The following is a 26,997-nucleotide window of genomic DNA, read 5'->3' on the forward strand; positions in this document are numbered from 1 at the left end:
TCAGGCATTAAGCTCACTGGCAGATAATGACTGACTGCCTTACAAGGGTCTTGTAGACTGAGAGACGACGAGGTCTAGTACTGTGGAACTGTCAAACGTAAGATGATCATGAGCCCCAACAAGGCACTCTTAGTACAACAGGGCACTGATGGTATGGACTCTGTGGATACTATCAACAACGGGGATGGGGAACCGATAGAAGTAGCTAAAAAAGCAGTCACCCTCGGAAAGGAGGATTCGGGGACTCAGGTGTTTGTTGGCAACAATGATGGGCACCACTATTTTGCAACATGGAATGTACAGGGTTTATGTGGTAAAATTGAGATGTGGTTTGCATCCAAGAAACATGGCGTGTTTCACCAGTCTATGTGCACAGATTTACTTTACACTTCCTGCCAGCTAAACCATCACAATCTGGGAGGGCTAAGGGGGACTCCTGGTGCTTGTCTCTAATAAACTCCCTGTAGTGGTCAAAAAGACTTATCTGGAGTCCGCCTGCTTCCAATTGTTGTGGCTGAAGTATAAGAATATGGCTGATGTGGTCCTAATTAATTATTATAATAACATTTCTGACTCTACCCGCTGTAGGGTTGTCCACACCGTGGACCAAAGTTTACACAAGTTTTTACGCCCTAACTGCTCTAATTCCATTATATTTGGGGCCAGGGATTTTAATATCCAGCCTTGCTTCCGGACCCTATATGGGTCCTGTGGGTTTACCATCCCTGATGGGGCAGGGTTTTACCATTTTTGCCACAATGAGTATGGGAAGGCCCTTAAACTGATGTTATCCATATTTGATTTAACACTTATGGAATGTAAGCCAGGAGATAATGGTGAGATAATTCTAACTCAAAGTTATAGACCATATTATTGTGTCATCCTTTGCACAAAACAGCTGTGATACACCCTATACGGGGTTGACCCTACTTAGTGATCATGATCCGATCATTCTCCCAACTACTTTTTGGGGGTCAAGGGTCATGTTTTATACTACCCCTAATCAGGTTGAGGTCCATAGAATCAATGGGGTGAGATGGAAATGGGAAGATATTGAGCCTGTTGACTTTCTGCAGAATGTCATACGTGGCTGCTCGCAAGAAATTGGTTATTGCTTACAGGAGGATATTGAAGCACCATGGCTACTAAGGTGTATACAGGGGCTCCTGAACCATAACCCTCAACATAGGTGGCCTAAGTATATTAAAAGCTGGTTTAACCATGCCTGCACCAAAGCTAGGGGAAATCTCAAATTAGCCCTTCAGACAACACCAAGAGGCTTAGTGGTAATTAAGTCACTCCGAGAAGAATATAAGAAGGCTCAGGAGCAAGGGAAGAAAGAACTAAGGGAAGAGGCATGGTTTAAACTAGCCCTGGTGACGGAAACGTTAAATTGTTTTGGGAAACAATTAATGCCCCCTTCCTCTCAGGATGGGCACCACCAAATCTGGGATCTAGTGTAGCTTGTGAAACATGGGTGGCCCACTATTCAGAAGTCTTTAAGGAAGGGGCTGGACAGTAGATCTAGTTCGGCAGTTCGAGCAGGCCCCCCCCCCCCCCCCCCCAACTATCCACAGATTACTATGGATGAGGTTTATTCGGCCATCTTAACCAGTGCTGAGGGTAAGGTCCCAGGATCTGACGGGGTACCAGTGGACATCTACAAACCTAACACCAATTTTTGGGTACCAATTCTGACCAGACTATTCAATTTGGCCGTATCTGTGGTTATTCCGATGTCTTGGTACACCTCCATTATCATACCGATATACAAGAAGGGAGATAAGGCCGACCCTAAAAATTATTGCCCAATATCATTGTTGGATTCTTCCCTGAAAACATTCAGTAGAATCATTCTGGTAAGATTAAACAATTGGGTCCTGGAAAATAACATCCTGACCCCTGTACAGTTTGGTTTTAGGAAAGAATTAGGTAATATAGAGCAATGTGTTAATTTAGACTTAATAATAGGGAAGTACAACATGGCAAAAAAATTTGCTCTATATCTATGTTTTGCAGACCTCAGTAGCGCCTTCGACCTAGTGGAACATGCCCTTCTATGTCCTACACTATTAGACATGGGCGCCCCAAGGTATATCATCAATTCTTTGGCTCTCCTATTTAGAGATTTGACATGCAAAGTTCGCTTTGGTCAACTGGAAGAAAGCACCACCTCTTTCAAGATAGGAAGAGGTATTCAAGAAGGGTGCGTCCTTGCCCTGTGTTCTCCCTATTTATTACTGGGGTAGATAAACATTTGCAGGGACTACAGGCCGATCCCCCGTACATGGCCGGACGCCCTGTGCCTGCACTACTTTATGCGGATGATGTTGTCCTGATTTCCAGAACACCCATGGGGCTCCAGAAGTTAATGTGCGGCTTTGAACAGTTCATGTCATCAAGGGGTATGATAATTAATAAATCTAAAACATTTACTATGGCATGTGGCAAGAAAGTAAAGAAATGTAGGTGTTTTCACATTCAGAATTTGGAAATTAGTTCTGTCAATTGCTTTAATTACCTGGGTGTATTGTTCTCCAGTAATGGGCAATGGGATCAGCTGGTCTGTTCAGGTAGGAACAAGCTAAGAAGAAATTCAGGAGCTATATTTAGATTTGACAGTAAACTAGGGAGTCGTCCCATAGGCACTATGCTGTACATTTACAAGGCTAGAGTGGTTTCCACGGTAGCGTACAGTGCAGGTGTGGGGATATACAAGAAGCGCCCCCCTAAAGCTAGAGGAGAACTGTTTTCTAAAAGGTATGTTATCTGTACCCACCTCAGCCTCTAACTGGATTACACATCAAGAGATGGGTTTACAATATTTGCAAGGTGTGCTACAGGTGAGACCTTTGCTTTTATGGCACAGCATATGGTCTAAGGAAGCCACTGCTTTTACTAAAGAACTCATTTTAGACTGCATGAAATTGGATAATGCCATGTGTATACCATGGCTAGATTTTATTGATTCCTCTTTTAAATCAGTTTTTAATAGATCTATAAAACCTAATCCAGAGGATGTACTGTCATTATCTAAAAACTGTATTAAGGACACATTTATGCAATAAAAGGCGACCGATAGAAAGTCAATTGAATCTACTAAAATCACTGTTGGCAGTTACATGTCCTTCTCATTGGATGCAAGTAGCCATGGGTATCTCTCTATAGTCACCAACATGCAGCACCGGTTTGTTTTAACCAGACTAAGACTGGGTATTGCGCACCACCTAGTAGCATTTCCCCAAACCAGGTATTGCCCGCAAGAGACAGTTAAAAGCCCCTTTGATGGAGTTAGCAAACAAGGTACATTGCATTTTGTTTTATTTTGTAAATTCTATGGACATCTTAGAACCTTCTACCTCAAACCGCTTTTTAATTAACGTAATATAAGAACATACCAGGATGCAATGGAATTCCTGTTAGTCTTAAACTCCCCGAATTTGTGTTATATGGAGGCACATTATATCGTAAAAGCCATACAAGTTAGGAGAAGCCTTATCGCACACAGTTAAACCTCCGGGTGTTAATAATATTAATATTAACAATAAAAATCGGACTTTCCCTATAACAGGGGCTATCCTAGCACAGACATGCATCCCAAAATGTTGATGATTAGAACACTGGGGTTTAATGTCAAAACTTAAGAGTGGCATCTTGAAATATTACAGGGTATTTCAGCCACCACTGGCAGTTACAATGCTTCGCCAGCCAGAATTGTTTATCCCTCTTACATAAGTGCCTTTTAAATATGGCCGCGGTTACGTCCTCTAATACGACTGTTTCTCGGAGCTATAACAACAAAAGAAGGACAACCAGCCCGGATCTAAACAAATATGGTGCTGGTTTGAAATGCCATAGCGCAGCGTGGGATTTAGCCCAGTACATGGCTGGATGGCATACGACATCCTCTATCCCTCAGACTGGTAAACGGCCTGACTACAAAGGGCTACCAACTTGTAATCGCCCATTTTGTTCACACGGACAGAATAACATGTCCGTTTATTACATAGCTGCAGTTTGCTTATTTTACTTTAATCTTCTTGTATATATAGACATGTCACCTCTCTCTCTTGGGCAATTGACTTTTCTTAATATTTCTCGTTTATGTAGACGTCCCCACCTCTGAAATTCCTTTACAAATGTGCACAACAGTTCCACTTGCTCTTTATCACAATATTTTATGCTCATGAATAGACAAACATATGACCATGCTATTACCATTTAATGACATATTTAACTGCAATAAGATGAGTCCCACATAACCATTATTGATACTATATGTCATACTATAATTTTTAAACAGACTGAATATACTGACCAACTAATACGTGTTCCAAACAACGGACTTACTCTGATGACGTTTATTAGGTATGAGTTGTCTTACTTTTTCACCTACTGGAATCACAAAAATAACAAATTCATCCTGTAATAATGCACTTTCATGAAGTAATGCTACTAACTATCCCATGCCAGCATCAGCCCAACTAATTAATAGCACATCTATACATGCATGATTCACTCATAATTAGTAAAGAGAATTACTAATCAAATGTATACCTCGTCATACCCAGTTCAGCAACAGTATCGGTTGGAAATCTGGTCACTATGTTTTCCTTTTTTCATTCTTCTTTTCCTTTTGGATTTCGTCTATACTCTTTTTCACAGGGTGGTGCCCTCCATTATCTCTCCCTCTCTAATATTTGCACCAGACTAACTGGGTATTTCATGGTACTTTTCCTTTCTATATCACACCAAAGAACATGCATGAAACAAACCCTCTTGCCCTTCAACAGCCTCCTCAAATATTGACCCCTTATTATACATATGTTGCAGCATTCAAAAAGCCACAGGTAGACCCACCAAAGGGGGCGAAACACGTGTCGGCTCTCTGTTCAAATGTCTACGATCTTTGCTTGAAATGGACATCAATAAATGACTTTGGGCTCTCTGTTCAAATGTCTGCGATCTTTATTTAAAATGGGCATCAATAAATAACCTTGCATTCACCATTCTGGCCTAATGGATTAATTCTACATTACAAACTATCATAAATCACAAATCTGGAATCTTACAGTTGGATACAAAGTGGGTTTTCAATCTTCTATAACTTTGGGAAATTAGCTATGCAGGTTGGCGAAGTGCACTACCAGGCTAGTCACACCCCTAAGTGGGCAAGACCGATGTGTTCCATGAAACAAGGGTTCCACCATCTTGTTTTTGGTGGAACTAGGAACTCTGGGACAGGGTTATTCCCACTTCCCACAGGAAGTGGTCATATAGTGGGTGTAATCACACCAAAGATAAGTAGCCCATTAGCTACTACCCTAGACTTCCCTAAATGCCCCTAAATTCAGTATTTAGGTGGTCCCCGACACCAGAAGAATAGATTTATCTAACAAAAGAAGAAAGACCAAGAAGAGCCAAATAAGCGAGAACTGTGTATTGCTAGTAGACTTTGGCACAAAATCTTGCCTGCTTACCTGCTCCTTTCCTGACAACCCGACTCGTCCTGCAGCCGTTGTCTTGGAGAGCCTCCAGCACTTCTCCAAGCTGACAACATCTCCCTTAAAGTAGAGGAGCCACTTCCCTGCAAACTGCAGGCAGCAACTGCAACATCCGGTTTGCTGTTCTGCTGACCAACGGGTCCACCGACGCAGCAGCCACCCAGGAGAACGTCACCAGGCTCCACCAACCCATCTCCCCACCAAGTGAGAAGACACCAAGACCTACTGGAGCCGTCCTGCACCAATACCTGGGGTACCCAACCCCTTGCAGCAACCCAAGCTTGTTTGAGTTCAGAACGGACTCCAACCCTGCGACCAGAGACCAGTCGACGAGAGACATCAGCATCGCAGAAGCCATCACTGAGTGGACCAGCTGTCCTGTTTTTGTTCCCTCTCTGCAGGTCCACTAAACAATTGTGGGTTCCTTGATGCAGGAGCACCATACGACCAAAACCTGCTGCATCTGGGCTCCACAGCCCCGATCCACAAAGGACTGTGTTCCCTTGCTCCCAGGGCCTCCACCAACTGGCTCCCCTGTTGGGGTCCCCTAGACTTGCCCCCAAGTACCCCTCTGAAGCCTGTTTTAGGTCCCCCCCCCCTTCTCCAGCTGTGCAGTGCGCAATGCACCCGACTCGTCCAACACCACTGCACCCAGATACCCCAGGGAAGGGGCTGGGGGTGTCTACAGAATCATCCCATTCTTGACCCAAGACGGACTGATCCTGAGAGAACTTGTCCTCTTCAGGTTGGGCCTTACCATCACTTTCCACATAATCATCTTGAATCGTGATCGGAAGCAACTTTTGAGTATCCAAGGGTGGCTGATAACTTGTTGGGGTTTTTTTTCCGGCATTTGTTGCACCCTGGAGGCACCTAAGTATCACAATGCGCCAGGGTAGTCTGTGGAATTGTTACTGCAGGAACATTTGCTTCAGTCAAACTTTTTATAATAATCGTCAAGCATGTGATAAAGATTGGTCACTAATGTGATTGCCATTCTGATGGTATCTTCTGTAAACAGGGGTTGCTCTTCAAATGCCTCCTTCTTACAATAATGCTGTTGAAAAGATCCATAATAACGAGACTTCCATTTCCATCTACTCTGAAAAGAGAAATCACCTTCATAGTATGAGGATGACTCTTTAATTTGATCATTCTCATCCTCATCATCCTACTAGCACTTCACTTGCAGCTTCGTGAGACTATATGCCGGCCATAATCATCTTCTGAGTCCTCTAATTCCAGCAGGTGCACACGTGAAAGCTTTGAAACATTTCTTGTGGAAGTCTGGTGTGGTTGGATGGTCAGAGGAATGACCAGATAAGCAATCAAAATTGAGGTTGCCTGCACCATCAACGAGACTGTTGAATGGTACTGTCGAGGAGCTCACCTACGGTACTGTCGACAAAGGGGTTTTGTGTTTGGTTGCACCAACAGTCTGCACTGTAGGCATTTTCGATGTCAACAGTACAATGCTTGAGGATGGCTTCGGCGGTGGTCAATGTGATCGCTGTATTCATGACCTTGTCCGAAGACATAATCAACTGACAACAGTTAGCAGCCAACTGTTCGACAGCGGGACTGTCGTCAATATTGTTTTCTGAGAAGACGACAACGACACCTTAAAAGGAGTAGCTGGCCCAGAAGTCTTTTCAGGTCCTTTTTGAGAGGAATGGGAGACTGGATCACCCTATTTAAGTGGTTTATGAGTGTCTGCTGATTTTTTTTATTATATTTAACCTTTCTAGAAGTCCCTCCATATGAGTTATACCCCTCATGTTTGCCTTTTCTGGTGGTCAAAGATGGGCCCTGGCATTCTTCACCAGATGCAGTTATCTCTTGTGGCTTTTTTCTTTTGAAGTCATACAAGCAACCTTTCCTCTCTGTCTTTTAAGTGTTTTGCCAAAAACACTGCTGCAATGTTTACATCCCTTCTGCGTAAGTAGAGGATATAAATAGTACAGGCATTATTGATGTGGGTCTTCTGAGAATTATCTTGGTTTTCCACAAGATTTACATGACCTAAAAAGCCTATTCTTAGACCCCTCTGACATGATGCTCAAACAGCAAAACACAGTTCAGTAGTTAACTAACTGCTGCTTGAAAAACAAAAATCTAAATCTCTGAAGTTAAACGTTGACAGGATGCACTGTAGAACTAAGCTGAGCTCAGGAGACTCCCTCATATCCTATGTTCAGTTAGAAATCTGAGGTATGGTGGCCCTGCAGGGGAAAGAGTGCTCAGGGAGCTGCACTCTTGTGAATTGATTAACAATGTCACTTGGTTTTTAATATTGCTTTCAAAGCTTACCTATGTACTACTTGTGATCATTACTGTGGAACTCTCACCATGATGACAAGGAAGATTCAAGCATGTGAATATATTAAAGAATCAACACTGGAGAAACCACTATTGTGAAAAAGCAGTGATGCTCATTGATACGAATTGCCACTATGAATTACGGTTCATAATATACAAAGTAAATAATACGATCATCCCTTCTTTTAAACAACAAGTCAAAGTTTACTGATTTTTGGCATTTTTTAACAAAAATACACAAATGTTAACTAAAGTGCAATATATCCCAAGTGAGTAAAACAAAAAAACACAACATACAATAAAATCAGTGAAAAGATTAACTGTGTGTTGACAACAAATCAACCTATTATTATTAATCTATAGGTCAAGCGCGTCTGTGCCTATTAAATAAATAAGGCATTTTGTTGTTTCTTTATACTGTGTCAACAACATTTCAACCCTTTCTGCTAATAGTAGGGTTTCACCAGGACTAGGTGGTATTGGGACATCCTATAAAAAAGAAGTGTATAGGAGATTGGGAGTGATGGTAATGAAAGCTCACAGTGTTTGGTTCCAATAGATACAAAACACATAGGCCAGCAATAAGGGGAACAAATTACTGATCCTTACCGTGTAGGGGTTATCAGAAGAGGTGTACACCCAGTGGCAAGGATAAAATGAATTACTTACTCACAGGTAGTTAAACATGTTGGTAAATAGGAAAGACATGTGAGTAGGAAAACAATATCATTTAGCCTGTAATATATATAGTGTAATGTATAAAACTTACCGCCAGTAGTGTGAAACAATAGATGCAACCACTAGTGGGCTAGTCCATGAAGGCGGGGAAGAAATTAGATAACCTTTGCTGTAAGATGTACCTCTGTATACTGGCAGCTCCTCTAATTTATGATCCTACCATATATAAATTCCACCAGGATGGCTGAATGTCTGCAGATTCCAAAGTTTCATACAATCTCTCTATTGATGTTTAATTGCATGGGACAGCTAGTGCATATAGCGTGGTGTGTTTAGCAGTAAAAGTTGTTAAACAGTGACAGACTCACGTTTCTGAGCTTTCCCCAACAATTTGTAGGTAGTTTTCAACCCAGGTAACACATGCAAATGTAGCGCTTTGTGGAGAAGGAGGAGGGGCCAGCCGCCACACGTCAGGGCAAGGAGCCCTTTAAAAACACTGACGCGCTCCCGCGGGTAGCGCTTTGTGGAGAAGGAGGAGGGGCCAGCCGCCACACGTCAGGGCAAGGAGCCCTTTAAAAACACTGACGCGCTCCCGCTGCCGCGGGTAGCGCTTTGTGGAGAAGGAGGAGGGGCCAGCCGCCACACGTCAGGGCAAGGAGCCCTTTAAAAACACTGACGCGCTCCCGCTGCGCGGGACGCGCACGGGCGGTGCCCGGGCGAAGCCCGGGCCAAGGGCGGGCCCGTCCTTGCCCGTCATTGCCAGGAAGAGCCAGGGCAGGGCAACCCCCCTAATGTTTTGAACTAGGTAGGCTCAAATGTGATGCCCCTTAAAAGTAGTGCGCCTGGGTTTATTTAAGTATAAACAACCTTACCTATATCGCACTACCTTTCAATTAGGGCCTATCGGTTTCTGGAATATATTATTCAAGGTATTCATAACTTCCCCTTCGCGCTTTAGCTATAACGTCCTTGAGGTTAATAGCTTATCAAGATGGTGAAAAGAAAAGCTACCAGCAATCCTATTGAGCAGGGAAGGGCAAAAAGAGCACCCCGACACGCGGCCGAAAATTGTACGCTCACCCAAATCGATGACCTTATAGAGGAAGTGAAGAGTTTGCTAGCCACCAAACCTTCAAAATCTTGTAGAAAAGATGCTCCCTCCTCCTCCAATGTCATAAAATCTTTCTTCGCCCCTGTGCACAGAGACTCGCAGAGATCTATACTTCAAGGCACCAGCACAGAACTTAGGAAGCTAGAAATTCTAAAGAATCCAACAGAGAGCCCTAAATTAAATCTGTCTAACCAGCAAGATGACGCACCCCCCCTGCCAAACTGCAATAATCGCTTCTTAACCCTTGTTTTACCATCACCAGCTGAATTAGAGAGAACTATCTCAAGGGAAATTGAGGAGCCAGTTCCAGCCATACCCACTCAGGAAGACCATTTAGCTGACTTTCAGTTAGCGCAGCTAAGAGATGAAATTTTAGGTCTTAGAGAACATCTTACATCTTTTACCCATATGATATATGAGAAGCTGGATAGCATATCTGCAGTAATTGGGGATATAAGGAAGACACCACAAAAATCAGATCCTAATATTCTGCCATAGTTCGGAAACATCTATCCCACAAAGGTGTAGGGGCCAAAGGGTCGAAATGGTAACACAGACTACCCAGGGGGGCAATAACGCACCTCCTGTAGCGCGTGTTCGTAATAACTATAACCCACCCTTGGATACAGGGAACAATTGGAAGATGTACAGAGAAGGACATCTAGATAAAAGCCCCAAACACCCCTTGGGAAATAACTTCCAAAGTCAGCCTAGACATAATATTTATGATATTTATATAACAAACGTCCCCAAGTTAAGTAAAGATCAAATTGAGCAAGGGGATTCTCTTAAAAACAAAGTTATACATTGGATAAGAAAGACAAAGAAATGTAGATCCATTATAAGGGATGATATAGTCATCGCACAGAGACTCACACAAATAGGCTCAACATCAGATCTCATAGGGATAAAATTGATGAGTCAGAATCTAGCTAAGGGTCTTTTGGCACTTGAGGAAAGAATGAGACCGGGTACCTTTTCCCAAATGACATTTGTCCACAAACTTCCCCAACTAAACCGGTTCCCACAAGAGAGAAACAACACTATAATGGCCCAGTATCCTTGCCCGCAGAGTAGGGATCGAAAGCAAAGCCATATCTCTGACATAGATTGACGTGAAGCCTTTGCCGCTGAAGCTTCAGCCGCTGAAGTTGGGAATGATGGCATAACCCAGCCTGACTCCTATAACACAAAAAATGACCTATCTAATATTCTGGGAGCAGAGCCCAAAATATATTCCAGTGGCTCGCCAAAGGAGAAGCCCCAGCAAGAAATAATTTGTATATATGAGAATAGGGAAAATCTACCAGAAAATGGGCAAGACCATGACTTACCGATCAAGATCCTATCCTGGAATGTGGCAGGCCTGACTCAGAAAATAGATAATCCAGACTGGTGCAGATTTATAGATCAATATCACATTATTTTACTGCAGGAGACATTGGCGTCATCTGTAGTAAATAGAGAAGGCTACTGGACCTTTCAGAAGGCGGCGTTACCATCGCCATCAGGTAGGGCTTCAGGCGGCCTGATAATTTGGTTAAAACACGACCTGTTCCCAAAAGTCAAAGAGATAGTATCCCCTACGAGGGATCTACTAGCTGTTGCGATTGAAATCAGTACCGTTAAAGGTCCAGTTAATATAATAATTGTAAATTTATATATCAGACCTGGCACTCAAAGGACCCAGACCATTCAGATGAGTTCAATAGTAGATTTTTTTAACTGCCTACCTAATGGGCGGGGTATAATGGCCGCGGGTGACTTCAATATGCAATTGAATTGCAGCGATGGTAATCAGCAAGAGGGAACCCAGCTCACAGATTCATGGGATAGATCAGGGCCGGTGCAAATTACATCTAAGAAAGAAGGAGGAGTATCAGAACTATTGGAAGACCTAATAAAAATAAAGGGATTAAGAATAGTCAATGGGAATACCAGATCAGATAACCCGGCGTCACCTAAATATATAGGAGAGGCGTATACACTAGTCATCTGGACTATGTTTTAGTAAATGACGCCCTCTGGGAATCCCTAACTGACATGATATAAGGAAGAATAGGTCTGTATACAAAGACACACTTAAAAATGCAAAAAAAGAATGGACGAATAGGAATTGGAATAAGATGGTTGTGGCGCTCCAGGAGAAGGATCTTAACCTATTCTGGAAGCTAGTGTCAGATAAGAGTAGCCCCCAAGAAATGGGAAGCTACCCTGTTATCCAGCCAGAAATTTAGATGACGCACTTTTCAAATATATATAGGAAACCACATATCAACAGTACTATTACACCCCTACTAAAACCTAATGATTCTGTTGGCAATATCTTAACGTGGGGGAGTATAACACCACCCAAATTTGATCTGGACCTATTTTCCTTAAAAGAAACAACAGAGGCTCTCAAATCTACACGCAAGGGAAAGGCCCCTGGTCTTGATGGCATCCCAGGAGATCTATATCTTTCTCGTCTGACAACGTGGTCATTGTATCTAAATGCACTTAGTAACGAGATATTGAGGGGGGGAGGACTCCCTATCACATGGCAAGGAGCAGTCATAGTCCCTATCTATAAGAAAGGGCCAAGGGATCAACCTGACATTTATAGGCCTATCAGCCTTATTGATGTTAGTCAAAAAATCTTCGCTAAGCAAGTGCTTAACAGACTACAGACATGGATAGAGGATTCCCAAATTCTCTCCGAATTCCAGGGAGGCTTCAGAAGAGGAGTGAGTACAATAGACCAGGCATTTAGGTTCAACCTCCTTTGCTGGAAATACCTGTCACTCAATAAAAGCCAATTGTATGTAGCTTTTATCGATTTAAAAGCTGCTTTTGACACGGTCCCTAGGGATACACTATGGGAAGTTATGGAGAGTTATCACCCCAATAGCGAACTACTAAGACTGATTAGATACCTCCATGAAGGGACTTATGCCCATGTTCGTTGGTCAGATAGTGGTGACCTAACGGAAGCCATACCCGTCAATAGAGGGGTTAGGCAGGGTTGCATCTTGGCACCAACACTATTTAATCTTTATATAAATGGTGCTGTGGACCAATTGCTACACTGTAATCATGATGCCCCTAGACTAACTGGAACCCCGGTCCCTATTTTAATGTTTGCCGATGACACCTTATTAATTTCAAGAACACCTATGGGTTTGCAAAACGAACTGGATACCTTTTATAATTTTTGCTCCAACAGAGGACTTGAAATTAATCTAACAAAATCTAAGTTTATGGCCTTTAACCCACACAAATTATTTAGGGGAAAAATGACGATAGCAGGCCAATTAGTGGAGAGAGTCAGACAATTTGACTACTTGGGGATCAGGCTAAGCGACGACCAACGTTGGTCGGCACAGATCAAGAAGAGTCTGACAATACTTAGGCAAAGGGCTATAGTGATAGCCAAAAAAATAGCTAATACCTATGAGGGGGAGATAACACCTGCCATCACCGTTTATAAAGCAGTGGCAGTAGCGGCCTCAACTTATGGTGCCGAGCTTTGGGGCCATACTAATTCTAGATGTCTGACCACTGTAGAAAACCGGTTTATTCGAAACTTCCTAAAGTTGACGATGAGCACCCCTCTCACTCCGCTCAGATTTGATTTAGCCCTAAATGAAATACACAATGAAATTGCACTAAGACCCCTAATGTATTGGATTAATCTTTGGACCTCAGAGGACCGGCATACTCTCCATGCAGCACTAGATGAATTTCTCGCAAATAACAGTGTACTAAAGATCCCTTGGTTTAGATACATCAGAGACACGTGTAAATTTCTCAAAATGGAGGAGGTGTGGAGTGCTCCCCACAATTTGGTAAAGGAAATAAAGGAACGTGTAAAAAAGTGCTACTGGGAGAACATTTTGACCCAAACTTGGTTAAAAAACCATGGCAGTCTGACTTTGCACTTCTTAGACCACAAATGCAGTCCCAAGTTTGAGGCTTACATGGATAATGTAAATCCTCCATATACCAAAACACTATTTATTAAGTTTAGACTAGGGACTCTTCCGCTTAAGTCATTTACAGCGCAATGGAGATCGGAGGACTGCAATTCAATATACTGCCATCACTGTCAAAAGACAAAAGAGTCACTTGCGCACTTTATGTTTTTCTGCCCTAGATATCTGGTACCCAGGAAAAAGTGGATTGCTCCCTTATGTAGGGAAATTGGAATAAGGGAATGGAATACGGCATTACGACTCCTAACAACTGATACAAGTGATAAAATAGTTTTCTCTGTGGTGGGATACCTACGAAGTGCATGGTCAATAAGAACAAAAGAACTATTATAAATGTGTAATCCCAACACATTGGTTTTAGACCATATTCATTTAATATATCAGTTCTCAATTGGATGAAGCTATAGCCTTAATGGTCTGGACTTTTAGTTAAAGAATAATGATGATTTGCATGTTTTATAAATTTGTGACCATAACTTTATTTAGGGGTCTTAAAAAAAAAAAAGAGATAAATGAAAAATTGGTCCTCCAGCGGCGAGGGTTTTGTAAAAAATATAGGAGACATGAACTAAAACTTTGATAATTACGTGCTTTTAATAATTTGGTTTTAGATTATAATTAATTAGTCTGATAAATTTTAATTGATTGAACCCAAATTCTAACGATCTAATATTTTTATATGTCTTGAGATTTTGTAAAAACAAAAATGTTTAAAAACAATATTATCTACACATTTTTAAAAATCTTAAAGTGCTATGTTTCTTAATCATGTTATGTTTTGTTTTGTCTACTTTTATGGCTTACAGCCGAAATAAAGAAAGATTGATTGATTGTGTGTCTGTCAAATAAAAAGTGATGGTAATTCTAGGGTGGGAATGGGAAACTAAACAGTCATATTTACAGGATGACTATAGAAATGGTTTGCTCTACAACACAAAATATTTTGCTACATTCATATAATTAGTGTAAACCCTACATGGATAAGTGTTATGTATGTTAGAGCGTCAAGACTATGATATTCTAACTTTCCAGAAGTACTCCCAGAATTCTTTGGAAATTCTAAAATAGCTGCAAATGGTTGTTATGAATAGTAGAAACCTATTTCTAGCCTTTTCACCTTCTCTTTTGTGAGTGGTTCCTTGTGAGCAATGTAACTAACTCACTCCTGTGACCCCCCCCCCCCCAACCCCTTTGGGGAACATGCACATTTTCATCATATTCTTAGTATCAGTCCAAGGTATCCTTTCCTCTTATGCCCTGGTTTTGTTTTTAAGAGCTTCAAAAACAAAAAGGTTCATTACAGTTCTCTCAGCCCTAGAATGATTAAGATGTGGACTAACAAGCCACTGCATTTCAATCCATTCTGTTTCTCATGTTGAGTTGGTGCATGTGACACTTTCAGAGAGAGCTGTAGTAATATACAACACAATTATCAGGAAGTGAGCATAGCTCCACAAATTCATACTGTACAAGGGAAAATCATGTGCCACGTAACAGTGCATACGTCATCAAGGCACTTTGGTTCACTATGTCCCATTTTTAAAAGCGAACTGTGAAACTGTTTTGACTACAAGAAGCTCTTGTATAAAGACGCTTAATATAGATAGCATCACAACAGTCTACTTATATTCCTCGTTCTTTATTATTCATAGAACCATTCTAGTGACTAAGCTAGGACCACCAGCCCACAAAATGCACAAAAATATAAGTCATTTATATTACATATCTTACCTTTGCAACTTTGGAGAAGCAAGCAGTTGCAATAACATTCACAGTTTTGGCATCATTCCTGTAGCAAAACATTTAAAAGGCATGTTAAAGTAAGCCGTAAAAAATATGGTATATTAAAAATGTAAGCAAAGGGTTTAAGCGTGCTTTTTCCAAATATCTTGTCCAAGTGTAGGCCTGCTTTGCCACCAGTGTCTCCAATGAATAAAGCATGTCCACTGCTGTAAATCCAAACGTATCTAACATGTGTGAGGGATAAAAGATGGAGGAGTGCTACCCAATGTACTTGTACATAAAACTGGCATTCTATATTTTTTCTTAAGGTTTATAAAGTGCCACACACTCATTAGAAGCTTATTTTTTTTAAAGATGTTTTTATCGATTTTCGAGGAGCATAGAACAGCCTTGCTTTAAAAAGTAGTAGATGTATGATTTATGTGAGGAAAAAAGGAGGTTATGCTATGACATAAATCATCTAGTAAGAGAGAAACAGAACTAAGTAACAATGAAGAAAAGTCCTGGGAATAATACTGCTGAAAATTAACGCATACTAGGTTGAGGGAGAGAGTTCAGATCTCAAATAGAAAGCAGTGAGTGAGTTCTGGTGGGGAGCATTAGGTAGTTGTTGAACAAGTATGTGGCAGGAGATGAGGGTGTAGTTGAGTGCAAATATGAGAGCTAATTGTGCATTCAAGAAGGTCTGGTATCATCTTTGAGATTTTCTGTAAAGGAGTAAAGTAAGTCATCCTGTGAGCATGATATGGGGTGTCTCCAGAAGCTTATTTAGAGCACTGAGATAGCACTGTGAGCAATACAGTGGAACAGGTAAAGGCAAATGATTACATGCATGTGTACTACACAAAGGGGCTGTTATTGTGACTATATCACACATTTATTAATAATAATCATGAATTCTGGGCAAGCAGACAGTGTAAAATAAAGTTGTTTTTTTAATGTATTGCGAATGACATCAAATTAAATTTTTAGTTGGCTACAGGACGTAAATAGATGCTAGGAAACCGATTCAGATTGTTTGGTATGTGAAAAGAAAAATATGCGAGGATGTTGTCTTAAAATAAGCATCTGTGATTTCTACATCGAACCTTTGCAAGAGGACACATAACTTTAGGGCAAAGTATTTTGACTGAAAATGAAAATGTCACTTACCCAGTGTACATCTGTTCGTGGCATCAGTCGCTGAGATTCACATGGTATGCATGAGCTCGCCATCTGGTGTTGGGTCGGAGTGTTACAAGTTGTTTTTCTTCGAAGAAGTGTTTTCGAGTCACGGGACCGAGTGACTCCTCCTTCTGTGCTCATTGCGCATGGGCGTCGACTCCATCTTCGATTGTTTTCCCCGCAGAGGGTGAGGTAGGAGTTGTACTATAGTAATAGTGCCCGCGCAATGAAAAATGTAAGTATGTACCTATTAAAGGATTAAATAATATATATACAAATGTACAAAATTGAAGGTAACTTCTGAACTGCTACAGGCTTCCGGGGAGGTGGGTGGGTCCATGTGAATCTCAGCGACTGATGCCACGAACAGATGTACACTGGGTAAGTGACATTTTCAGTTCGATGGCATCTGTCGCTGTAGATACACATGGTATGCATAGACTAGTAAGCAGTTAGTTCCCCATAAGCGGTGGTTTAGCCTGTAGGAGTAGAAGTTGTCTGAAATAGAGTTCTTAATACAGCTTGACCTACTGTAGCTTGTTGTGCGGATAGCACATCTATACAGTAGTGTTTGGTGAATGTGTGAGGCGTAGACCAAGTGGCTGCCTTACATATTTCCTGCATTGGGATGTTTCCTAAAAAGGCCATTGAAGCACCTTTTTTCCTTGTTGAATGTGCCCTGGGAGTAATGGGCAGTTGTCTTTTTGCTTTAAGGTAGCAGATTTGGATGCATTTAACTATCCATCTGGCTATACCTTGTTTTGATATTGGGTTACCTGCACGAGGTTTTTGGAATGCAATAAATAGCTGTTTAGTTTTTCTGATGTTTTTTGTTCTGTCAATGTAGTACATTAATGCTCTTTTGACATCTAATGTATGTAGTGCTCTTTCAGCCACAGAATCTGGCTGTGGGAAAAAAACTGGTAGTTCTACCGTTTGATTTAGATGGAATGGTGAAATAACTTTGGGTAAAAATTTTGGATTAGGTCGTAGGACGACCTTATTTTTATGTATTTGTATAAAAGGCTCTTGTGTTGTGAACGCTTGAATTTCACTTACTCTTCTTAGAGATGTAATGGCGATGAGAAAGGCAACTTTCCAGGTTAGGAATTGTATTCCGCAAGAGTGCATGGGTTCGAAAGGTGGGCCCATGAGTCTTGTTAGAACCACGTTTAGGTTCCATGAAGGAACAGGTGGTGTTCTTGGTGGTATAATTCTTTTAAGCCCTTCTATGAATGCTTTGATAACTGGTATCCTATACAAGGAAGTTGAATATGTAGTTTGCAGGTATGCAGATATTGCTGCAAGGTGTATTTTAATAGAAGAGAAGGCTAGCTTTGCTTTTTGTAAATGGAGCAAGTAATTTACTATATGTTTTGGAGTTGCGTCTAGTGGTTGTATCTGATTATGATGGCAGTACCAAACAAATCTTTTCCACTTACTTGCGTAGCAGTGTCTAGTGGATGGCCTTCTGGCCTGCTTTATGACTTCCATACACTCTTGGCTAAGTTGTAAGTGTCCGAATTCTAGGATTTCAGGAGCCAGATTGCTAGATTCAGCGATGCTGGGTCCGGGTGTCTGATCTGTTGGTTGTGTTGCGTTAACAGATCTGGTTTGTTGGGCAGTTTGATGTGTGGTACTACAGACAGATCTAGCAGTGTTGTGTACCAGGGTTGTCTTGCCCACGTTGGTGCTATTAAAATGAGTTTGAGTTTGTTTTGACTCAATTTGTTTACTAGGTAAGGAAGGAGAGGGAGAGGAGGAAAAGCGTAAGCAAATATTCCTGACCAGTTCATCCATAGGGCATTGCCTTGGGATTGCTTGTGTGGGTATCTGGACGCAAAGTTTTGGCATTTTGCGTTCTCTTTTGTTGCAAATAAGTCTATTTGTGGTGTTCCCCAGAGTGTGAAGTAGGTGTTCAGAATCTGTGGGTGGATTTCCCATTCGTGGACTTGCTGGTGATCTCGAGAGAGATTGTCTGCCAGCTGATTCTGGATCCCCGGAATAAACTGTGCTATTAGACCAATTTGATGGTGGATTGCCCACTTCCATATTTTTTGAGCTAACAAGCTTAACTGCGTTGAATGTGTTCCTCCTTGTTTGTTTAGATAATACATCGTTGTCATGTTGTCTGTTTTGACAAGGATGTATTTGTGGGTTATGATTGGTTGGAAAGCTTTTAGTGCTTGAAAAACTGCTAATAATTCTAGATGATTTATATGCAGTTTTGTTTGATGTATGTTCCATTGTCCTCTTATGTTGTGTTGATTGAGATGTGCTCCCCACCCTGTCATGGAAGCATCTGTTGTTATTACGTACTGTGGCACTGGGTCTTGGAAAGGCCGCCCTATGTTTAAATTTATACTGTTCCACCATAGAAGCGAGAGGTAAGTTTGGCGGTCTAGCAACACCAGATCTAGAAGGTGACCCTGTGCTTGAGACCACTGTGAGGCTAGGCACTGTTGTAAGGGCCTCATGTGCAGTCTTGCGTTTGGGACAATGGCTATGCATGAGGACATCATGCCTAGGAGCTGTAGTATTGTTCTTGCTTGTATTGTTTGGTTTGGAGACATGTGTTGAATGACCCTGTTGAAATTGTGGATCCTTTGTGGAGTTGGCGTTGCTACTCCTTTTGTCGTGTCTATTATGGCTCCTAGATATTGCTGTACTTTGCTTGGCAGAATGTTTGATTTTGCAAAGTTGACGGTGAACCCTAGTTTGTAGAGGGTTTGTATGACTTGATTTGTGTGGTTTGAGCATTGTGTGAGCGAACTGGTTTTGATTAGCCAGTCGTCTAGATACGGGAACACATGTATTTGCTGCCTTCTGATGTGTGCAGCGACTACTGCTAGGCATTTTGTGAATACTCTTGGAGCGGTTGTTAAACCAAAAGGCAATACTTTGAATTGGTAATGTATTCCTTTGAATACAAACCTTAGATATTTCCTGTGTGATTGATGTATTGGTATATGGAAATATGCGTCCTTGAGGTCTAGGGTTGTCATGTAGTCGTGTTTTTTGAGCAATGGTAACACTTCTTGTAGTGTGACCATGTGAAAGTGGTCTGATTTGATGAATGTGTTTACTACCCTGAGGTCTAGAATTGGTCTCAGTGTTTCGTCCTTTTTTGGTATCAAGAAGTACAGTGAATAAACTCCTGTGTTTATTTGTGTGCTTGGTACTAATTCTATTGCATTTTTTTGCAGTAGTGCTTGAACTTCTATCTCTAGAAGCTGTGAATGGTATTTTGATAAATTTTGTGATTTTGGTGGTATGTCTGGAGGGAATTGCATGAATTCTATGCAATAACCATGTTGGATAATTGCTAGGACCCATGTGTCTGTAGTTATTTTGTCCCATGCTTCGTAATATTGACGTATCCTCCCCCCCACTGGTGTTGTGTGGGAGGGGTGAGTGACGTGTGAGTCACTGCTTGTTGGTAGTGGTTTTGGGGCTTTGAAATCTTCCTCTATTCCTAGGGAATTGCCCCCCTCTATACTGGCCCCGAAAACCTCCCCTGTACTGTCCCTGGTAGGTGGGCGGTGCGGACTGTGAGGTGCTAGCTTGTGTGGCCTGACCCCGAAACCCTCCTCTAAAAGGTGTTTTGCGGAAGGTGTTATAAGATCCTCTGCTCTGCGGGGAGTAGAGTGCGCCCATGGCCTTGGCAGTGTCAGTGTCCTTCTTGAGCTTTTCTATGGCTGTGTCGACCTCCGGACCGAACAGAAGTTTTTCGTTTACTGGCATGTTAAGCACTGCCTGCTGAATTTCTGGCTTGAATCCAGACGTTCTGAGCCATGCGTGCCTACGGATGGTAACCGACGTATTAATGGTCCTTGCGGCCGTGTCTGCTGCATCCATGGAGGAGCGTATTTGATTGTTGGAAATGTTTTGACCCTCCTCAACAACCTGTTTTGCTCTTTTTTGCAGATCTTTTGGGAGATGTTCAATGAGATGCTGCATCTCATCCCAGTGGGCTCTGTCGTATCGCGCTAGCAGCGCTTGTGAATTTGCGATGCGCCACTGGTTTGCTGCTTGGACAGCAACCCTCTTCCCGGCTGCATCGAACTTCCTGCTTTCTTTATCTGGGGGAGGTGCATCCCCAGAAGTGTGTGAATTTGCCCGTTTTCTGGCAGCCCCTACCACCACAGAATCTGGTGGCAGCTGAGAGGTGATGAATACAGGGTCCGTAGGAGGCGCCTTATACTTTTTGTCCACCCTAGGCGTCACTGCCCTACTTTTAACTGGCTCCTTGAAAATGTCCTTTGCATGGCGTAGCATGCCTGGGAGCATTGGCAGGCTTTGGTAGGAGCTGTGGGTTGAAGAGAGGGTGTTAAATAAAAAATCATCCTCTACTTGTTCCGAGTGTAGTTCCACATTATGGAATAGTGCTGCTCTAGCCACCACTTGTGAGTAGGCTGTGCTGTCTTCCGGTGGTGATGGCCTAGTTGGGTATGTGTCTGGGCTGTTATCAGACACTGGTGCGTCGTACAAGTCCCACGCATCCTGATCTTGGTCATCGTGGCTCTTGGCGGTGTAAGCTGGCGAATGTGACGGGGTGTAAGTTGGCGAAGCCGGAGTTACAGGTGGAGGCGAGGGAGGAGGTGTTACCTTTTGTGCTGTTTGTTGCTGAGGAGTAAACTGAAGCGTTCTCTTTCGTTTGACAGGTGGAAGGGTACTGATCTTCCCAGTCCCCTGCTGAATAAAGATACGCTTTTGCGTGTGATCCACGTCAGTGGATTGCAGTTCTTGTTCAAATCTATGTTTCTTCATTTGTGAAGACATAGAATGCTCTTCAGTATAGGAGCCTGAAACAGGGTCTGATGTCGCTTTTTTCGGCTCCGAAAACCCTGTTGATTGTTTTTTCGGCTCCGAGGTAACCTTCCTCTTTTTCTGTGCCGAAAATTCTTGGCCTCTATGGTCTTCGGCGCCACTGTCTCGGCGTCGATCCGTGTCGACACCGAACTCTCGGTGTCGATGCTTCTGTTTAGCACTCTCTCGGTCCCGAGGAGGCTGCGTGCCGGTGTCTCGACCGAAGTCGGACGATCTCGACACTGAATGGGCCTTTTTCGGTGCCGATTGTTGGTCACCGAGAATTTGGGTGGAGCCATGGCCGGTTGGCAGTGGCGTCCCCTGGGCCTTCTTTCCTTTTTTAAGTTCTGATCTCGACGTCTTACTCACAGTTTTTGTAGAGTCTAGCTCGTCGGAGTCTGAATCCTGGATGGAAAAGGATTCCTCCTGTTCCTCTTCTGTCTCGAACTGTCGACGCTCCTTTGGCGTGGACGCCATCTGCAGTCTTCTCGCTCGACGGTCGCGCAGAGTTTTTCGGGACCGGAACGCCCGACAGGCCTCACAGGATTCTTCGCTGTGCTTGGGTGACAGGCACAGGTTACAGACCGAGTGTAGGTCCGTATAAGGATATTTGTTGTGGCATTCGGGGCAGAATCGAAACGGGGTCCGTTCCATCGGCGTTGTTCTCCACGCGGTCGGGCCGACTAGGCCCCGACGGGGTGCCGAAATCTACCCCGAAGGGCACCGAAGCGCTTCGATGTTCAACGCGTCGTCGTATGTGTCTATCTCGAACCGGATCGCAACGATACCGTCGAAAATCTTCTGGTTTCAGCTATCTTTCCGTTCCGAAACTCGGAGCGACAGGAACACGTCCGAACCCGATGGCGGAAAGAAAACAATCGAAGATGGAGTCGACGCCCATGCGCAATGAGCACAGAAGGAGGAGTCACTCGGTCCCGTGACTCGAAAACACTTCTTCGAAGAAAAACAACTTGTAACACTCCGACCCAACACCAGATGGCGAGCTCATGCATACCATGTGTATCTACAGCGACAGATGCCATCGAACATATAATTTTAGGCTGTAGTCCGGCTGAACGTGAAATACAAAATGGTCAAAGACGCCCATCAAGTTTGTAGGATTTGACAAACTTCCAGTCAAGCTCAATACATGAACTGTTCACAGATCTACTGACCCTAATTGACAGCATACAGGTGGAAAAAGGAGTACAATGGCAGCAGGTGGGGCAGTGTCACCACTGTACATCCCTGCTCCACTGATAATCGATTAAAGAGTGGCATGCAAATAAACTGAGCAGAAAACCTGAGAGTTTAGAAACACCATACACGCATACAGCGTACAAAACATCTGATGTGTGTGTGTGTGGGCAAGGAAATAACCAATACTAAAACAATACTTAGCAAAAATATAGACATTAAAATTGTATACATAATGTGCAGAGAAGGAAATTAAGAGCCAGACTATGTGTTGGGGTGAACAAGTAGGTTAAAAGGAAGAAACTATAAATAAGTTACTACAAACTAGGGTAAGATAAACAGCCAATGTTGTATATGAATTGCACATCTGAAGTTTTGTTTTATGAACAGCAGCTCTCACCAAATGTTTCGTTTGTACAACTCAACCATCACATCCAGAGATATCTTGGCTGCAGTGGCATTGCTGTCCCGTAGCATGGTGTACATGAAGTTTTGCAGAGCCTAACCAGAGAAAAAGAGGGAAAAGTTGTCAAAAGTCAAAGGAACAGCTTGGTGTGTTCAATCCTAATTCCAATTCCAATGTAGAGTACTTACTGTGTTGACCTTGTTGTTCTTGTGTTTAGCATTTATGTTCTTGATATCAGACACAATATGGGTATACAAGGTCTGAAAAGAGACAGTTATTGGAGTTAAACATGACTCAAAAGGAAAGGGTAATACTATTTTATATTTATTTTACATATATTCTTCAGATCGTTTAAAAACAAATCCAAAAATAGGTTCTTAATTTCTTCCTAGAAAGATCTAACTAAATATATCAAATTAAGGCTTGAGCTGTTAAATTCATTAGATAATAAAAACATGCTAGTTGAATTCACACTTAACCTACTTGTACAATGTAAAAATTGGCGCTATATATATATATATATATATACACACACACACACACACACACACACACACACACACCTACTTATCTATCCATCTATACATTAGTTGAATTCACACTTAACCTACTTATACAATGTAAAAACTCGCTATCTATATCTCCATATACCTATTTCTCCATATATCTATATAACTTTATCTACCTATCTATATCTATCTATCTCTATCTACCTCTATGTAACCTAGTGCCGATAGCCACTAGGTAGTTATAGTTAAGACCTAGTTTCTTTAGAAAAAGCGTTTTTTGTTTTGTCAATAAGTTTGCTGCCATTTCAAGAATCTTCACATAAGTTTACAAAAAACTGTCACGCTCATCTCCACTGCTGTCTGGAAAGTTTCAAATTAATCAGCCAAGCGAGGGCAGAGAAAAAGGGGTGGGGTCCCTAAACGAGTTTTCCCCATTTATTTTTCCATAGGGATTCTGAACAGTGATAGCGCCAAAACCACTAGACGGAATTACACCAAATTTGGCAGAAAGATAGCTTTTGGTCCAGAAAGCCCTTTTTGTTATTTGGTGTAAATCCGCCCAGTAGTATAATCCTCCGCCGATTCAGAGGAAAAGCAAGCCCTGATTGGCTGGCCGCAACCGGACAGAAAAGTTGCAGCTGCCATTTTGTTTCTCGCATTGCATGGGTGGGGGAGTGGGGAAGGGTGGGCGGGGGGGATGGGTAGGATGGAAAAAACAGTGTTAAAATATAAGGGGTCAGAATACAAGTACCCTGGCCACATAGGACACATGGATGGCTCCCATAGGGTCCCCTCACAGACAAAAACTTGGCCTTTTTTTTTTTTTTGGGGCTGATTCAAGTATCCTCTGCGGATCCTTCTCGGACCCTGGGGAAAAGCAAGGGCGACTGACTTGCCGAAACCTGACAAATATTAACATGTGAGTAAAAAAAGAAAAAGAGAAATTTATTGGTAAAAAACAAAGGTTACAGGGACGTTTTAGTTAGGTTAACGTTTTACTCATACAAAACCATGGAAATTCAGCAATTATAGTCATACATACAGTTCTACTTATCTGATGAAACTATAACTCGTGCTGGAAAGTAACTTTGGGCCACAAGTTATAGTTTAACATAAGTATAGCTAAAAGTATAATTGCTGAATTTCTATGGTTTTGTATGGGTAAAATGTAGACCTACCTATAACGTCCCTTTAACCTTTGTTTTTTTCAGTGAATATGTGACCTACTGGCGTTTCCCAGTAGGTAGTTATAGTTAGGACCTAGTTTCCATAGGAAAAGCGTTTTTTGTTTTGCCAATATCATTGGCGCCATTTAACGAATCTTCAATCTACAAGATTAGTACGACACTGTTCAGCTACTGTCTTGAAAGTTTTGTCGCCATTCGTTAAGCAGGGGCCGGGAAAAAAGGGGGTACCAAAACGCTTCTTTCTCCATGCAATTTCCATAGGGAATTTTAGACACCACTACAGCCTGAACCACTGGATGGAATTACACCAAATTTGGCAGAAAGGCAGCTTTTGGTCCAGGAAGCGTCCTTTTTGTGATTTGGTGTAAGTCCATTTAGTAGTTTTAGATATATTCAAGGAAAAACAAATTTGTATATCTGGGGACACGGATCCACCGAGGCAGATTCACGGAGCCTCACGCCAAAGCAAGGCCCTGATTGGCGGGCCGCAACCTGAGAGTAAAATGGAGGCTGCCATTTTATGTATCAGGTAACGGTACCTGGAGCTGAAATGTGGACTGCAATTTATATGAAGGGGTTGGGTTCCCTGACCCCATGTTTCTGTTATATAGGTGGCAAAAGTAGGTAAAATGTACATAAACTTACCTACAAACATTTTTTTTGTCATGTGTGAGATCCACCACAAAGTTACACAGGGGGCTTGGGGGTTGTAGGAGGCTGGCCTGGCTTATAGTGGGTACCTTGTGGTACTTACACTTTGTGCCAGGTCCAGTTATCCCTTATTAGTAGAAAAGAGGTGTTCTAGAAGCTTAGGCTGATAGAGGTAGCTATAGCAGAGCAGCTTAGGCTGAACTAGGAGACTTGCAAAGCTCCTACTATACCACTTATATCATATAGCACTATATCACAAGAAAACATAATACTCCGAGTTACTAAAAAATAAAGGTACTTTATTTTAGTGACAATTTGCCAAAAGTATCTCAGAGGATACCCTCACTCAGGAGGTACGTAATATACACAAATTATATGTACACAAGCCAAAATCAGGGAAGAAAAGTAGTGCAAACAATGTAGAATCACAATAGAATGCAATAGGAAGAAATAGGTGTAGGAAGTTGGCTCTGTATGCACTATTTCTAAGTAAGGAATAGTATGCACAGAGTCCAAGGGTTCCCCTTAGAGGTAAGATAGTGGCAAAAAGAGATAATACTAATGCTCTATTTTGTGGTAGTGTGGTCGAGCAGTAGGCTTATCAAAGGAGTAGTGTTAAGCATTTGTTGTACACACACAAGCAATAAATGAGGAACACACACTCAGAGACAATTCTAGGCCAAAAGGTTTTTGTATAGAAAAATATATTTTCTTACTTTATTTTAAAGAACCACAGGTTCAAGATTTACATGTAATACTTCAAATGAAAGGTATTGCAGGTAGGTACTTTAGGAACTTTGAATTAGCAAAATAGCATATACAGTTTTAACATAAATCACATATAGCTCTTTTAAAACTAGACTAGACTAGTGCAATTTTGAACAGTTCCTGGGGGGAGTAAGAGCTTGTTAGTTTTTGCAGGGAAGTAAACCACCTACGGGGTTCAAGTTTGGGTCCAAGGTAGCCCACCGTTGGGGGTTCAGAGCAACCCCAAAGTTACCACACCAGCAGCTTAGGGCCGGTCAGGTGCAGAGGTCAAAGTGGTGCCCAAAACGCATAGGCTTCAATGGAGAAGGGGGTGCCCCGGTTCCAGTCTGCCAGCAGGTAAGTACCCGTGTCTTCGGGGGGCAGACCAGGGGGGTTTTGTAGGGCCCCGGGGGGGACACAAGTCCACACAGAAAGTACATGAGGGCGGCCGGGTGCAGTGTGCAAACAAGCGTCGGGTTTGTAATAGAAAGCAATGGGAGACCAAGGGGTCTCTTCAGCGATGCAGGCAGGCAAGGAGGAGGGGTGGGGTGCTCCTCGGGCTAGCCACCACCTGGGCAAGGGAAAGGGCCACCTGGGGGTCGCTCCTGCACTGGAGGTCGGTTCCTTCAGGTCCTGGGGGCTGCGGGTGCAGTGTCCCTACCAGGCGTCGGGTTCTTAGAAGCAGGCAGTAGCGGTCAGGGGGAGCCTCAGGATTCCCTCTGCAGGCGTCACTGTGGGGCTCAGGGGTGGCAACTCTGGCTACTCACGGTCTCGCAGTCGCCGGGGAGTCCTCCCTGAAGTGTTTGTTCTCCACAAGTCGAGCCGGGGGCATCGGGTGCAGAGTGCCAAGTCTCACGCTTCCGGCGGGAAACACAAGTTGATTCAAAGTTGCTTCTTTGTTGCAAAGTTGCAGTCTTTGTTGAACAGAGCCGCTGTCCTCGGGTGTTCCTGGTCCTTCTAGATGCAGGGCAGTCCTCGGAGGCTTCAGAGGTCGCTGG

General features: G+C 42.6%; 1 protein-coding gene across 3 annotated transcripts in view; it reads right to left on the bottom strand.

Annotated features, from left to right (window-relative positions):
• The window catches only part of SDAD1 (SDA1 domain containing 1), a 412,284-nt gene that overhangs the window by 253,927 nt on the left and 131,360 nt on the right, over positions 1 to 26,997 (bottom strand). For all 3 annotated transcript variants that reach the window (XM_069236846.1, XM_069236848.1, XM_069236847.1), the window contains 3 exons: positions 23,094 to 23,165; positions 22,900 to 23,000; positions 15,318 to 15,375 (listed from right to left, as the gene is read on the bottom strand). In XM_069236846.1, the coding sequence (XP_069092947.1) occupies positions 15,318 to 15,375; positions 22,900 to 23,000; positions 23,094 to 23,165 (231 nt within the window). The remainder of the gene's footprint in view (positions 1 to 15,317; positions 15,376 to 22,899; positions 23,001 to 23,093; positions 23,166 to 26,997) is intronic.

The sequence above is a fragment of the Pleurodeles waltl genome, chromosome 1_2 (assembly GCF_031143425.1).
Source record: "Pleurodeles waltl isolate 20211129_DDA chromosome 1_2, aPleWal1.hap1.20221129, whole genome shotgun sequence".
NCBI lineage: Eukaryota > Metazoa > Chordata > Amphibia > Caudata > Salamandridae > Pleurodeles > Pleurodeles waltl.